Below are 17,869 nucleotides of genomic sequence, written 5' to 3' on the forward strand. Positions count from 1 at the left end.
CACATTAACTTTTTATTCAACACAGTGATTCCACCTACCAGCCCTTTGGTCAATGAAATGATAGTAAAAACGATAAGCATTTAGCCATCCTTCTATGCGTGAGTGGGAGAGCTGGGATTTGTGGAGTATCCCCAGCCTACATTATGTTTTATGGCCTCTAATTGAGCAGGAAAAATTGTCAGAAAGGGCAAGTGAGACTGTGGTGGAGTATTTTTCAAAGGGAATTGAGCATGAGGTTATAGATTAAATGAATTTATTCTTCCACAAAGTCAAATAAGACCAAAAAAATTGCAGTAAATTATTAAAGTTCTTAAAAGAATTAAAGTATTGTTGAAAAGAAGAAGCCTGTATAAATCACTCTTCCGCATACAGTTGTCAAGAGCCAAGTTTTTATTTCCTGAATGCTTGCTTCCTGAGTGAGTTATGGAAAGCCTGCTAAGAATTCTAAAACACAAAGCCAAAAAGAGTCCTTGACAGACTGAGCCTACTCAAGGAAATTATATAAAATGCTTTATCATGTTCCTGTATGCCGTGGCATAAAATAATTGTTTGGAGAAAGGAGATTCTTGTTTGCCTTCAGAGCCAATTGTATTATTTTTATTCTGCTCTAACTGACTGGCTTTTGAAATGGTATGCCGGAACGACTTAATTTAAAATTATTTATAAAAAGTTTCTTCAGTAAAAATATAAGGAAATAAAACGAACAGAGCTAAGAAAATAGCACCAAGCTCAGTGCTTCAAGCAGGGAATCCTTCTTTCCTTTTTTTCTTTCAGTTCTTTCTACCTCCATCCCTTCTTCTCTCCCTCCCTCCTTCCTTGCTTCCTTCCTTCATTCTTTTTTTTCCTGATGCTACGTCTGGTTACACTATGGAAAGTCAACACATTCTTAGAGTCAACATGCTCTTTCTAGAAAGATAAAATCTGATAGAGGAAAAATACTATGGAGGCAAGAATTACAAGACATTCTTTGCAATTTTTTAATTAATTAACTTGAAAAATACAGCAGGAACTAATGCATAGTGAAGGTTTTGTACTTTTAATGCTTTTCTTAACCTAGACGTCAGATTCATGCAAAATGCAGTAGCTGTTTTCTCCTTTCATATTTCCATAGCTTTACTTTTCCAAAAAAGGGGTAAGCAAAGAGGAGGCCAATGTTGACTTCAATGGAGACAATTCAGGGAGGAAAAGCTCTAAGTTTTCCTTCCCTGAACTTTGGATGGCCTTAGTTCCATTCCCTTAAATAAAGTGAGTCATTTGGTTAAGTGCTTCTACTAAAACCGTCAGGTGTATTTGTTGAATGGTAGCTAAAAATATTTTCTTCTGTTCATCAAGACAAACAATGATCAAAACAATTCTTCATAATTAAGACATATTTTGATATATAAAATATATTTTGAGTTGTTAGAATATTTTCCCATGCCTCTTGATACTTGTTGGATTATTAGCCATTTTCTTTTAGGTAGAAGATCTTTGCCTTTTTCAGTTGCATATCTATCACTGTTATTTTAAGTGTGTGAACACGTTTTGCCAAATATAGAATCTCCTTGATCTTTCAGACTCACTTTTTTTTTTAACTCAAATCTCAGGTCACATTTTCCTCAAGCTGACACTGTGGAACCACGGTTAATGGTTGAAAGCCTCCTTTGCATATGAGCATTCATAACTGAAAACTTGAGATATTTTCCCATTTTTCTTTTAAATATAGGAAGCTAGACCTAGGAAACATTCTCATCTGCTCATATCTGGAATCAAAATATACCTACCAATGAAATTTAACAGAAGCAATTCACACATTAGTTAATTAATCTTTGTATGAATGCCCTGAATCATAATCACTGTGGTTACTTGTTTCACTTGATGCAAATTTCAGGCTGAATTAGCCAGATATACTGTCAAGAGAACTCTCATTGTTGGTTGTAGGTGGAGATTTTTTTTTTTTTTTAAGTAAACATTTGAGAAAGTGATGGTCTCATCTTTGACCTTTAAGTAAAATCCATTTAGAAATTTATCAATTATAGGTATGAAATTTCCATGATATTTAAAATGGCAAAATGAAAAGGGGGACACTCTAAGTCAGTCGGTTATAAGCAACAAGCTTGAGCAAGGTAGTAAAGCTCTTCTAACCTCCCTCTTAATCTCAAAATGTGAAGAATACATACTGCATAGAGTTGTTATATTTAATATTATATGTATCTGTCACATAAAAGGCTATCAATAAACATGTAAATCTAAACATAAATTTGTGTAAATACTTGGCTAAGTTACTAAAACATTGCTTCAAAAAATAATATTTTATTGGCTTGAAAGAAAAAACAAATTTCCAACTCAATACAATTACATTGATTACACCTGTAGAGGACCAGTGAAAATGTGGGAAACCCTCCAGGAGATGGATTGACACGGTGACTGCAACAATGTGCTCAAACATACCAAAGATTGTGAGGATTGTGCAGGACCCAGCAGTGTTTTGTTCTGTTGTACATAGGGTTGCCATGAGCAGGAACTGATTCAATGGCACCTGACAACAAAAACAATTAATTACATAGCTGGTTTAGTCATACATCAGGCTATGTATTTTAACTTCTTGGCTGCTATTTTGTAGAAAATAGGTTTACGGACATTTATATTTTATACTCTCAAGATCCTTTTCAGTTGCATGCATTTTTCTGTAGCTTAAATGAAGAAGTCCACAGTAATCAAAATAATGTTGGGGATTAAATACGTGGAAACCATAAGAACCTAAGTCGTTACTATAAGAATTTGACATCATCTACATTTTAATATATTTACAAGATTTTCTTGTTTCCTTTAATCAATCAGAGGTAAAATTGGAAAGATTATAAATATCATTTGTATTAATATCTATTTTGAAACTGTTTATTACTGCCTTTTACAATTGTGAATATGCACACCACCAAAAAGAAAATTGTTACCTTTACAGAATCTGTTACTCAAATATTATTATATCTTTTTCATGATTTAAATCTCTCAATGAAAATATAGGTTCTGAATAAGAGCGGTGAAAACATTCTTTGGTAGAATATTAGCCTCACTAAATAGTTTAGTTGTATTTGCGAGATCTTAATGGGGCTCTGCCCTAATACGTGGCATGAACAGTATACAAAAAATTATAAAGAATGTAGAAGAAAAACTAGATAGATAACTGGGAGCTTCTAAAAATCAAACACCTATGCTCATCCAAAGACTTCATCAAAGGAGTAAAAAGACTACCTACAGACTGGGAAAAAGTTTTTAGCTATGACATTTCTGATCAGTGCCTGATCTCTAAAATCTACATGACACTGCAAAAACTCAACTGCAAAAAGACAAATAACCCAATTAAAAAAGGGGCAAAAGATATGAATAGACACTTCACTAAAGAAGATATTCAGGTAGCTAACAGATATATGAGGAAATGTTCACGATCATTAGCCGTTAGAGAAATGCAGATCAAAACTACAATGAGATTCCATCTCACTCCAACAGGCTAGCATTAATCCAAAAAACACAAAATAATAAATGTTGGAGAGGCTGCAGAGAGATTGGAACTCTCATATGCTGCTGGTGGGAATGTAAAATGGTACAACCACTTTGGAAATCTATCTGGCGTTTTCTTAAAAAGTTAGAAATAGAACTACCATACAACCCAGAAATCCCACTCCTCAGAATATACCCTAGAGAAATGAGAGCCTTTACACGAACAGATATATGCACACCTATGTTTATTGCAGCACTGTTTACAATAGCAAAAACATGGAAGCAACCAAGGTGCCCATCAATGGATGAATGGATAAATAAATTATGGTATATTCACACAATGGAATACTACACATTGATAGAGAGCAGTGAGGAATCTGTGAAACATTTCATAACATGGAGGAAACTGGAAGGCATTATGCTGAGTGAAATTAGTCAGTTGCAAAAGGACAAATATTGTATATGACCACTATTATAAGGACTTGAGAAATAGTTTAAACTGAGGAGAAAACATTCTTTCGTGGTTATAAGAGGAGGGAAGGTGGGAGAGGGGCATTCACTAATTAGATAGTAGACAAGAGCTACTTTAGGTGACGGGAAAGACAGCACACAATACAGGGGAGGTCAGCACAATTGGACTAAACCAAAAGCAAAGAAGTTTCCTGAATAAACTGAATGCTTCAAAGGCAGCATAGCAGGGGCAGGGGTCTGGGGACCATGGTTTCAGGGGACATCTAAGTCAATTGGCATAATAAAATCTATTAAGAAAACATTCTGCATCCCACTTTGAAGAGTGGCATCTGGGGTCTTAAATGCTAGCAAGCACCCATCTAAGATGCATCAATTTGTCTCAACCCACCTGGATCAAAGGAGAATGAAGAACCCTAAGGACACAAGGCAATTAGGAGCCCAAGAGACAGAAAGGGCCGCTTGAACCAGCGACTACATCATCCTGAGACCAGAAGAACTTGATGGTGCCTGGCTACAACCGATGACTGCCCTGACAGGGAACACGACAGAGAACCCCTGAGGAAGCAGGAGAGCAGCGGGATGCAGACCCCCAAATTCTCATAAAAAGACCAGACTTAATGGTCTGACTGAGAGTAGAAGGACCCCAGTGGTCATGACCCCCAGACCTTCTGTTGGCCCAGGACAGGAACCATTCCCGAGGCCAACTCTTCAGACATGGATTGGACTGGACAATGGGTTGGAGAGGGATGCTGGTGAGGAGTGGGCTTCTTGGATCAGGTGGACACTTGAGACTATGTTGGCATCCCCTGCCTGGAGGGGAGATCAGAGGGTAGAAGGGTTTAGAAGCTGGTGAAATGGACACGAAAAGAGAGAGTGGAGGGAGAGAGTGGGCTGTCTCATTAGGGGGAGAGTAAATGGGAGTGTGTAGCAAGGTGTATCTGGGTTTTTGTGTGAGAGACTGACTTGATTTGTAAACTTTCACTTAAAGTACAATAAAAATTATCTAAAAAAAGAAAAAAAAGAGGGCTCTGGTTGCACAATGGTTAAGTGTTTGGCTGCTGATCAAAAGGTTGACAGTTTGAATCCACCTTGGAAACTGTATGGAGTTCTACTCTGTTCTATAGGGTTGCTATGGGTTGGAATCAGTGGCAAGAGAATTTTTTATTTTAAAAAACACAGGTTCTTGAAATAAACCTATGTTTAACTTTTTTTTTTTTTAACTGTATTTTTCTTAAGTAGTAACAAAGCTCTGCAAACTTGTTTAAAGATCATTTCAAAGACCCTGGTGCACATTATAAATTTTCCAACTCTCATTAAGGGCTATGTTCTGAAGTTTAATTCCATTACTCTGTAAAGATATAAACTCTCTAAATTGCTAATGACTTTGATTTTTTAGTATGTTGCTATATCTTATTAATTGGCCTGGTAGACATAGTTTGTGATGAAACGTCGTAATTAAAATCAGCATTTTAAATGTATTCAGTTTGTGTAAGGAATATTTTTAAAAGACACATTTTATTAATTACTTCTACTACTGTATTTTGAAATACATCTAGAAGTGGGCTTCTTGTGTGAATCTTGATACATCTAAAATATATAGACCAAGTAGGTTTTCTGTTTATATTGCAGAATAAGCGATGTCAACTTATTTGTTACATACTACCTGTTGTTTAATAGTCATATAGTTAATAATGTTTTCAAGTGTAAAGATTTTCTGTATTGGCAAAGTAAGTATTTTTCTTAAAAGTAAAATTCATTGTGTACATTATTGTGCTTCAATGTTCAAATTACTGTCATATAGAGTACAGACATCATATGAAGCAGATAGTGTCCATTACAACTTTAATGAGTTTTATGTAGGGTTTTCCAATTTTCATATAATTTTGTCTTCCAAAACGAAAATTGTCTGCACTTTGCTAATATCATCTGTCTTTTCCTATGGCCCATGGCAAAGAGTAATGAGGCTAGCCTTGTTTCCACAAGTGCTATGGCCAGTAGGAAGAAAATCAAGACTTGGCAGTCGTGTCCTAAAGAAGAGCTTGGACAAAACTCTAGCAGGCTTTAAAAAACTGATTGCCTAAAGGAAAATGAAATATTAGGTGTATTGACAAGACAAAAATACATCAAATTGCCATAAATTGTGATCTTCACAGAATTTCTCCCTTCCTTGGAATTCCTTTTTTTTTTTTTTTTAATCAGACTATATCCAAATTCTTCCACTGAAGCAGTCATTAAGAACTGAGTTAATATATGTACACGTAGAAAGAAGCACAGCGAATACACCTAAGAAATTAAGACTTACATATTAATAGTTCTCTCCTAAGATAAATAGGTAAATCATTTAGCCTTTAATTCTATTTATGTATTTAAGGCCTTAAGAACTGGGAATTTATATGGTATTAGATTCAGAAATTACAAGGTTTTATAAGATTATGTATAAATTTATGATCTAAATGTGATATAGTACTTATTTTTATGACTTACTGACAGTGTCCCTTGACAGTGTAATACAAATATTATATGATTGCTAGGTATGCTTTAATGGAAATCATGTCTATTTAAACATGACCATGTTTTATCTTCCCTCTATTTCATCATTTGTCACATGACGGTGCCCCCTCCATGTCTGTCATTTGCCAGCTTGAGTTAGTGGAGTTTTGGAACTTAGAGAATTGCCAGAAATCTCTTTCGCCATTTACACATCCTTCCCCCCATGCTGATATATATATTTCACTTGGTATCACTGACTCAAATCCTAAAATCACAACATGTGGTCTGTCTGCACTATGCCTCTAATTTTCGCTGATTGCCTTCAAATGAGTAACTCTATCAAAGATTTAGTGACTCACAAAATGATCAAGATCAAATGATCCATAATGATGAAACCTATTATGGAGCAAATGAAGAAATTAAGACCCAGGGAGGGTACTGACTTGCTAAGACTGATTAATGCTAGAGCCATTGTCATAATATCTCTGACGATAAGAATCAGTACCAGGCTGTTTCCTATAAGCCAGAGGTCATATATACCCCCATCCTCCAACTTCTCCACCATTTTTGATACCAGCTGTTCCCCCTAGGACACTTGTTCTCAATTGAGTTTGATAGTTCTTTAGAATGGTCACAAAGAACTCATGGAAACCACATCGCGGCAATAACAACTTTAATAACAAAGAAGGATAAAAATGAAAGACACAAGGAGAAAGGAAGATTTGCAAAGGGTTCAAGAAGGGTCCCAGTACAGGCCCTCAGTGTCTAAAAGGCAACCTTTTTACACATCAAAGGGGACCCACTTACCCTTTTCAAAAATCAATGTTTATTCTTACCCATCAGGAAACTTTCAAACAGGAAACAGTAATTGTCACTTGGCAGGCTCCGTGGTGGGTTACTTTTCTCAGCTATCATTTGATTTCACACTTTGCTGCCACTGTCAGGGTCTGCTTATTGTCTCTGTTCTCCCGGTACATTTGCAGCAGCTGCCTTCTTGGTTGTCATAGTTGTTGGGAGGGTCGGAGCACTGGGCCCCATGTCCAAACAATGTGCTCTTCTCTGAGTTGTCATCAGCTGGGAAGACCCATCTGAGGCTTCTTGTTCTAAGGTTTCTATAGGCTAGCCCATGTACTCCTTCTTAATTACAACGCAGGCTGTCTAACTTATCTGGATAAAGGTCAGATTAGTAGGGGAGGTGGGAAGAGCCCAGCCATCGCAGTAAAGCACAACTAAAAAGATGGGTTATAAACAAACCAATCATGTGCAAGCCACTTTTGCAGATAGTAAACTGACCAACAGTTTGCAAGTTTTGGGCCCAACCAATCATTTTGGGAGAATTTCAAACCCAGGGCCAGGAAGGCAGTCATACTTGAAACTTAAATCAAAATAAGATTTTTCCGCTAACATTTTGATTAAAAACTTTTATCCTCTTTCCAAAATCAATGTTAATCCTAAAACGTGGATGTATTTTTTTTTCAAATTATGTTGTTAAAATGTACAACATGATTTACTAAGCTGAAAACGAATGGAACATAATTAGTAAATAGATGTGCCAGTACCTAACACCATAGTTATTAGAATAAATAAGTGAGTGTTCAGTTTTCACATGATACTGATCCTGCAGACTTGTGCTAAAAGCTAGAGAGAAAGGTAAATCAGGAACACAGTAGGATAGCTTACATAATATGACTTAATTGCCTCAAAACGATTCATGTGAAGGAACACTAGCCATAGTAGAAATTCTTCTTTAATTCTCAAACTTTTAGAATCATAATAACAGTCATAGTAGTATAAAACTAACCTCAAATAAATATTCTGAAGGGTGGTGTATTGAAAAATGAAGGCTGACAAAAATATTAACTTTTTGTATCATGCATTATCATCTGATTGGTTAATTTCACTGGTCTTAAAAGTAAGATGATTTGCTCTTTCAGAGAAAGGATGTGGTCATACATATGATGTTATTATAAACAGAATTTAACTCCTCTTTTCAAAATTGAAGTATATTGTCCTGAAAATTAGTTCTCTTAAAGGTATACATTTGTTTCAGCAGAGTCGCTGTTGGAAGAACAGTAATTTTAAAATAAATTCAGAGAATTCTCCAGCCACTTTCTGTTTTGTATCTCATTATTATTTTTATTATTATTTGTACCTCAAATATTATTACCCTGCTTGGTAATTATTCACCATAATTAACTGCAAATGTTTTTGGTTACATCAAAAAATTTGACTTATTCTCAAAGAGTACAGATATATTTGAATCCAGGATATTCATATTGGTATATATAGTAATCCTTTTCTAGGACTAATTTTTTACCTGTCATTACTCCTGCCACAATTGCCAGTAACCATTCTGATACCCTGAGTCAATTTTGCATTTCCCTAAGTATGTTACTTCACCCATCTTGGGCCGTAGACTGACTGCCATGATTTCATCTCTCCCTTAGAAACACAACAGTCTTATAGATACTTTGCTGTTGAGTCGAATACAACTCATAGCAATGCTATAAGCCAGAGGAGAGCTGCCCCACAGGGCTTCCAAGGAGCAGTTGGTAGATTCAAGCTGCCAACGTTTTGGTTGGCAGCTGAAGTCTTAACCACTGTGCCTCCAGGGCTCATAGATAGGACCTTCAAAATATAATTTAAAATAATGAATGAAAAATGTTATCTCAACTTACACGTCACTACACATGCCTTGGTTTCCTTGTGTTGCCATCACAGAAATATCACAAGTGGATTGGTTTAAAGAACAGAAATTTATTTTCTCATAATTCTCCAGATTAAAAGTCCGAACCAGAGTCCTGGTTGTGTCAGTTGCTTCTGTGTGTCCCTTTCCTAGTTGCTGGCAATCTCTGACATTCCTTGGCATCTGTCTTCCCCCTGTTTGTGTCTCTGTCTACTCTGCTCTTTTTTATAACTCAGTGGTGATTCGATTTAAGACCCACCCTACTCTGACCTGACCTTATTAACATAACAAAACAAAGGTCCTATTTCCAAACGTGGTCGTATTTACAAGCACCAAAAATACAAAACAAACAGAAACACAAACCTGTTGCCATCAAGTGGTGACCCTATGTGTTGCAAAGTAGAACTGCACTTCACAGGGTTTTCAAGAGAGTGACCTTTTGGAAGGAGATTGCTGGACCATTTTTCTAAGGCATCTATGGATGGGTTGGAACCACCAACCTTTCGGTTAGTAGTGGTGCGCTTAATGGTTTGTACCACCCAGAGATCCCCATTTACAGGTAGAGGGGTTAGGATTTCAACACATATTTTTGAAGGATATAGTTCATACCATAACAACATATTAAACATAATGCATAGATATTTAAATTGTCTTAGAATTTTCAATTCTAGCCTTATTTGCTTCTCTAATTTTTCTACGAAGTGGAAATATTTCTGTACACAAAATTAAAAATAATATTCTCAGTGCCGGATCAAGCGGATTCTGCATCACAATAAAAAAAAAATAAAATAAATAACCTCTAATAAAAAGAACTCTGGGAATGCAATTATCTCTTCCATCATAAACAGAGACACCGCTTACAGTTGAGCGGGTGGAGCACTCTGCAATGCAAGGGGCACCACAGACATTGTCTTCAATGTGCACAACTTGGACAACTGCTTAAGCTACGTGGTATGAAGCCTTGTCCAAAACCTATATAAGCTATCAGTTTTTCAGAACCTACAAAGTCCTTGTTAATGATGCAGCTTATTAGCCACCAAGTGTCTGCTGTAGTATATTATTAGTTTTGTTTTCACATGTAAAAACCCTATTTCCTCAATTATAAATATTTTGTTTTTTGAAACAAGGAACATATCCTATTTGTATGTCTTTTGATGCTTATCAGTACATTGTTAATTAATTTATGAACTTGTAAAAGTACTTTTTTATTCTCTTAATAAGATTCTTAGAAACACGTTTTATCTGTACACTAATTCCAAAATGAATACATGCCAAAAAAACTACATTTTGTACTGTACTTTATGCACTTTAAAGTAATTTATCCTCTACAGAAAATGAAAAAAAAAAAAAAAAGAAGACTAATTTTTATATATTTGAATTATATAAAACAATCTGGGATGATTTCATTAAAAAACACATTAGAAACCTTGAAAATTAAAATTTCAGACTTCAAATTAAGGCCTAAATTTTCTAGACAACTATGTAGAATATAAAGTGTGTTCTATCAAGACTGTTGTAAACCCTGGTGGCATAGTGGTTAAGGGCTATGGCTGCTAACCAAAAGGTCAGCAGTTCAAATCCACCAGGTGCTCTTTGGAACCTCTATGGGGAATTCTATCCTGTCCTCTAGGGTCACTATGAGTTGGAATCGACTTGACGGCAATGGGTTTGGTTTTTCGTTTTATAAAGACGATATTATTATGAAAAAATATTGTTAGGTATTTTCATTTGGGCTTATGAGTATAGTTATAAGTTTATGATTCACTGTCCTTATGTGTTATGGTATGAATGTTGTCGTTGTTGTTGTTAGGTGCATTTGAGTTGGTTCTGTGATGCTGTGTACAACAGAACTAAACACTACCCTGTCCTGCACCATCCTCACAATCATTACTATGTTTGAGCCCATAGTGGCAGCAACTGTGTCAGCTGATCTCCTTGAGGGTCTTCCTCTTTTTCAATGACCATCTACTTTACCCAGCATGATGTCCTTCTCCAGGGACTGGTTCCTCCTGATAACATGTCCAAAGTATGTGAGCGAAAGTCTTGCCATCCTTGCTTCCAATGAGCACTGACTTGGTGGCACCTTACAACAACAATAACATACAGATTGAATGAGTATGGTGAAAGGATACGACCCTGATGAACATCTTTTTTTTTAATTTTAAACTGCGTAGTATCCACCTTGTTCTGTTTGAATGTCTGCCTCTTGGTCTACATACAGGTTTCCCATGAGCAAAATTAAGTGTTCTGTGATTCCCATTCTTTGCTATGTTATCCATAATTTGTTGTGATCCACACAGTCAAATGCCTTTGCATAGTCAATAAAACACAGATAAACCTCTTTCTGGTATTCTCTGCTTTCATCTAAGATACATCTGACATCAGCAGTGAAATCCCACATTCTACATCTTCTGAATCCAGCTTGCATTTCTGTCAGTTCCCTCTTGATGTACTGCTGCAACTGTTTTTGAATTACATCTTGCCAGGTTTTACATGCATGGATATTAATGTTATTGGTCGATAATTTCCACATTCTGTTGGATCACCTTTCTTTGGAATGGTCACAAATATGGATCTCTTCCAGGTAGTTGGCCAGGTAGCTGTCTTCCAAATTTCTTGCCGTGGACACATGAATGCTTGCAGAATTGCATCCGTTTGTTAAAACATCTCAGTTGATATTTCGTCAATCCCCAAAGTCTTGATTTTCTCCAATGGTTTCAGTGCAGCTTGGAATTCTTCCTTCAGTGCCATCAGTTCTTCACCACATACGACCTCCTGAAATGGTTGAACATCGACCAGTTCTTCTTGGCGCAGTGACTCTGTTTATTCCTTCTACATTCCTTTGATGCTTTCTGCATCGTTTAGTATTGCAACTCAAGCCTTGGATTTTTTCTTCAGTTCTTTCAGCTTGAGAAATGCAGAGTGTGCACTTCCCTTTTGGTTTTATAACTCCAGGTCTTTGCACATTTCCTTTTAATACCTCACTTTGTCTTCTCGAGCCACCTTTTGAAATCTTCTGTTCAGCTCCTTTACTTCATCGTTTGCTCCTTTGACTTTAGCTACTCTACATTGAAGAGCAAGTTTCAGAGACTCTTCTGAGAACAATCTTGGTGTTTTCTTTCCTTCTTGTCTTTTTAACGACCTTTTAGCGTTCTTCATGTATGATGTCCTTGATGTCATCCTACAACTCGTCTGGTCTTTGGTCATTAAGGTTCAATGTGCCAGATCTATTCTTTAGATGGTTCCTAATTCAGGTGGAATATACTCAAAGTCTACCTTTGGCTCTAGTGCACTTATTTTAATTTTCTTCAATTTCAACTTGAACTTGCATATGTACAATTGATGGTCTTTTCAGCATTTTGCCCCTGGCCTTGTTCTGACTGATGATATTGAGCTTTTCCATCATCTCTTTCCACAGAAGCAGTCAAATTAATTCCTGTGTAGTCCATCCGGCGAGGTCCACATGTGTAGTTCCCATTTATGTTGTTGAAAAAGGTATTTGCAATGAATAAGCTGTTGGTCTTGCAAAATTCTATCATTCAATCTCCTGTGTTGTTTCTGTCATCAAGGCCGTATTTTCCAACTACCAATCCTTCTTCATTGTTTCCAACTTTCACGTATCAATCACCAATAATAATCAATGCACCTTGATTGTGTGTTTGATAGATTTCAGACTGCAGAAGTTGGTCAAAATCTTCAATTTCTTCATTTTTGGCATTGGTGTTTGGTGTGTAAATTTGAATAATAGTTGCTTTAACTGGTCTTCCTTGTAGGTGTATGCATATTATCCTATCACTGATAAATTTTGAAATTTTTTTTTGAGGATGAAAGTGACACCATTCCTCTTCCATTTGTCATTCCTGGCAAAGTAGACCATATGATTGACTAATTCAAAATTGCCAATACCAGTTCATTTCAGTTCACTAATACCTTGGATATTGATCTTTATGTATTCAATTTCATTTTTGAATACTTCCAATTTTCCCAGATTTGTGGTTTGTACCTTCCACATTCAGATTATTAATGGACGTTTGCAGCTATTTCTTCTCATTTTGAGTCATGCCACATCAGCAAATATAGGTCTCAAAAGCTTTATTACATCCACATAATTAAGGTAAACTCCACTTTGAGGAGGCAGCTCTTCTCCTGTCATATTTTGAGCGTCTTTCAACATGAGGGGCTCGTCTGCTGGCACTATATCAGACAGTGTTCCACTGCTATTCATTAAGTTTTCACTGGCCAATCTTTTTTGAAGTAAACTATCAGGTTCTTCTTCCTAATTTGTCTTAGTCTGGAAGCTCCACTGAAAACTATCCCTCCTGCATGACTCTGCTGGTATTTGAAATATTGGTGTTATAGCTTCCATCATCACAGCAACATGCAATCCACCACACTAGGACAGTCTGACAGACAAGTGGTGAATGGTATGAATAATATTTATGAAAACATCTAATATATCATCATCTTATGTTCTTTTTATTTTTAAGGAATCATAAATATTCTATTTTTTTAGAGAAATGGGGTAGTTTGCCATGAGCTCCTTATCAAAATGGTGAAGCAGATACATGCAATATTATAATGTTTATAATGATGGTGATTATATTTTACTTAAGAAAACTCACTAGGATCAAATTGAAACTTCAAAATACCATTTTTTATTGATGTACTTTAAGAATCTGAAGGTGTTTAATATTTAGCGAGATTAGCTTTGAAGGGAGTTACTTTTTACCTCAGTATGTATTTTGCACCACATTTTAATTTCAGTGTTTAAAAGTTCATTTCAGTAAGTTCCCCTTTTGATGTCTTTACTCTCCATTAATTGTGACTTGCTAACCAGTCATAAAATGTGTACTTACAAAAGAAAAGCATTAACATTATATTTTTTAAATGTGCATATATTATTAGAGTTGTTAGTTACATATTTTAAGACATAGGGTTGAATATATATATATCTTTTTTTTTAATAAAATAAATTTTATTGATTAGAGAACAGAACTTGATAATAATTTTCCTAATGTTTTGGAAGAGTGAATAATTTTATGCCTTGCTCTGATTACACAAGGTGGAAGAACAGTCCAAGTAGAATATTTTAATTTTTTAATTGTTATTTCTCTTTGCTGCATTTCTGCAATTTACTTACCTTGAAGAGGTGTAGAATAATGTTCCAGGTTTTTCAGTCATTGTTTGAATTTCCATTAGGACCTCGTGCTAACTATTCAATGAGTAATCCCAGCATGATTATTTCCCCATTGCGTCGATTATGAGACAAACTCTGTAGCCAGGCAGGTTTTTAAAGTAGTCTTTTGGAAGAGAGAGACAGAGGAACAAAACTATGATAAATTCTTCCTTGATCCAAATTTAATAAAAATTTGAAACACATCATCAGAAAAGCTTTTCCTTCTTATGAAGCTTTCATTAGCATGCTTCTTCTTAATCCTTTGGGACTACTCTTTCTGTTGGTTTGACTTGTTTATGGGGAAAAAAACAAAAAAAGAAATGTTTCTAGTAAAACATTTTTCTTATTCTGACATGCATACCATATTACTCTCTATAAGACAATTATAATCAAAAGAAAATGAGTGTTAATTTATTGGAAGACTTCTAAATACTATGTGTTTTGTACAAAAAACCTGTTCCTTTGCTTCTAGTTTTAAGCCCTTACCCCTCTTGATGTAAATTGTTCACACTAATAGGGAGGGAAATAAAGTGGTTTTATCAAAGTGGAAACCAAATAAGTCAGCTGAAGTTGAGTGTAAAAAGCGGAACTCAATGGGTTTTCCCAAGTTATTCTAGATCAAAGCCTAGTAGATCTATGTTGTCATTTTTACACAATTAAAGGGGAGTTTTCTATCACTAAAGCTACTAATTTGGGTCTCTAAATACTGGTCCCCATTGAACTGGACTTCTTTACTACTGTTTTCTCTGAAAGTAAGCTGCTCTTATTTTGAGACGTATTGAGGGCACCTAGTGAATGAGATCCATCTCTTTTCTGTCACTGTTCCTAATGACATACTAAAGGATCTTAAGTAGATGCCAGATATATAAGTCCTTTATTGCTGTTCAAATGTCGCTTCTGTTGCCAGGCTATCAAAATCACGTTTTACAACTACGCGTGTATATACATATATATATATATTTTTTCAAATCCATATGATGCAATATAGCTATAGTCTGTATGTGACTAGCAGAATATTTTGAAGGAATATACTCTTGTTTTATTGTAGGAAAATTTTGAGATGTAAGCCAAAGGTTTATACTGGAGAACACTACAGATTAATACAATGAAAACAATCATACAGTTTACTGATTTCAATTTATCTTTAAGAGTTGGAATAAAGGTAGAAAAAAGTGTATTATGTTAATAGATAAAAATATTTTCAATAAATTCCTTAATTTTTTTTTTTTAATAGTATGAAAGAAATAGGCGTAGGCCATAAGCAATGGAGAAGTCCCATGTCATCCGCCTGCAAGCAGTGCCCAATGGTCTATACCAGCCCCATTTGTGGTTCAGACGGCCATACCTACTCTTCTCAGGTAAGTACCACTACAATCATTTAATACGAAATGAACAATGTACGTGTATTAGCAAGTCATTAAAATTATTAATTCTCCATTGTGACCATTCAAATAAATCATTTAGCTTTGTCAATAATATGAATAATTCCAGCACTTTGAAATATGATCAAATGTATATTTGTTTTTCCTATATCTCAATGTTTAAAGGTTGAAATATTAATGCTTTGAAAACTCTAAACTCTCAAATATTAGAACTGTTCCTTTTGTCAGTAATACGCAAGAGGTCAGAAATGTTAATGTGCTATATGATAGCATTTTTTATTTATTATAATAGTAGCAGGTACAATTTGTCAGTATCATTATCTTGTTTGTTATCTTCTATACAATTTCATTTCAGTCTCCAAAAATCCTTTTAATTGATGAGAAAACTGAGGATCAGAAAGGTTTAGTAAATTGACCAGTTTCACATATTTAGTTGATACTGAAGTCAGGATTTGAACTCATCTCTGATGCAATGCCTTTTCTGTCTCCTCTGCAATGTAACCAAACCAAAATCAAACCCATTGCCATTGAGTTGATTCTGACTCGTAGCAACCCTATAGGACAGAGTAGAACTGCCCCATAGGGTTTCCAAAGAGCAGCTGGTGGATTTGAGCTGCTGTTAGCAGCCGAGCTCTTAATCACTCCGCCACCAGGGCTCCCTCTATGCTATGCTTCCTCCTTACTTTGTGCCCCACATTGTTCATATATTTAGAAATTTTTAAGAACTTTGAGAAGAGTAGTTAATGGATTAACAGTATGCCAGTCGCTGTTTATGCCACTGGACCTCAGAGGTAAGGCGTTACTCAGGTTCTAAGGCATTTAGCATCAAGGTGGGTCCCTTTTGAAATACATGAATCCTGTAGACAGAGCTTCAGCCTCATTGTTGTATAGTTAGAGCATTCCCGGATGTGTTAGTTTTGTAAACTTTCACCTTTTTTTCCCCCCTCATTTCTGTGATATAAGGCTTGCCTGCATAATTATGGCTTTCCTTTGTGATAATTAGGGAGTCCTGGTGGGTTCGTTTTAGTTTTCCTGTGTCATATTTGGAAAACTAGAGTTTCCCCATGTAACCTAATCAGAAGGCACCAACAATGAATTACTTATCTGGCTCTCACTGGTGTATCATCACACCACAGATCAGGGGTGCCACGGTGCCACTTGCCTTATTGATGGCTTATATTACCAGATCGTACTTCTCAAAATCCGTATTACCAACCAGAAATTTAAAAACTCTCAATTAGTAAGCATGCATTCCAATACTGAAAACACATACCATCAAAAAAGAAAAAAAAAATTAAGGAGAAAAAAATGTAGTAACAGAAGAGTTAAAGAAGACCTTGATGACGTTCTTTGATTGTGTGACAGATGAAATATAGACTCAGGATCTCTTACTTGAAACCCTCAGAATTAGATATACTGATAAATTTAGTTTTATGTTTTGTTTTTTTGTTGTTTGTCTTTAAAAGGTAATGTAGTACATATTACTTAGTGTCCCTAAGGATCTGGTGCAGTGTCCTATAATCAAACATTAATATCTCTTTAGGGAACTGTATGAATATTCAATTTATTAGGCTTTAACCATTATCTCTAAATCTATAAAACCAAAAAGTTTAGATAACTAAAATGAAATTCGTTTTCAGTAAGTGATATGAAATAAAGTGAGGCTATTTATAGACTTGGTGTAGCCTGTGCCACCAGGGTCCTCCATTAATTTAATTTACTGGCATCCATCAAAGATAGATGTATGTATTTATTTCCTAAATACCAGTAGATGTTTGGAAATTGTAGCTCTTTATTGCTGTTTTCTCTAAATGTGAGCTGCTCTTATTTTGAGGCACATGGAGTACACCTAGTACAATATTGACATACCTGTACTGAGGAACTGACAGGTATGTTTGTTTCTATGATACAGTTGCCATTGGAGAGTGTGAAAGATACTCCACGTCTTTCTTGACAGTTCCTCTTTAGGTGGCTCCCAGCAGGCAATCCTTTCCTTTCCCAATTTAGTTTCACAGGGAACCAAGTTACAATCACAAGTGACTTCTACCTGCATAAGACCACATGGGAAGCCTTGTTTGATGATGTTGAAGTAAGCACTCAGCTGCTAACCAAAGGGTGGGTGGCTGGAACCCACCAGGGGCTCCAGGGAGAAAAGGCCTGGTGATCTACTTCCATAAAAATTACAGC

General features: G+C 35.7%; 1 protein-coding gene across 1 annotated transcript in view; it reads left to right on the forward strand.

Annotated features, from left to right (window-relative positions):
• SPOCK3 (SPARC (osteonectin), cwcv and kazal like domains proteoglycan 3) overlaps window positions 1-17,869 on the forward strand; it is a 514,066-nt gene that overhangs the window by 308,548 nt on the left and 187,649 nt on the right. The window contains exon 5 of the mRNA XM_003415798.3: window positions 15,535-15,658. Within this exon, the coding sequence (XP_003415846.2) occupies window positions 15,535-15,658 (124 nt within the window). The remainder of the gene's footprint in view (window positions 1-15,534; window positions 15,659-17,869) is intronic.

The sequence above is a fragment of the Loxodonta africana genome, chromosome 21 (assembly GCF_030014295.1).
Source record: "Loxodonta africana isolate mLoxAfr1 chromosome 21, mLoxAfr1.hap2, whole genome shotgun sequence".
NCBI classification, from domain to species: domain Eukaryota; kingdom Metazoa; phylum Chordata; class Mammalia; order Proboscidea; family Elephantidae; genus Loxodonta; species Loxodonta africana.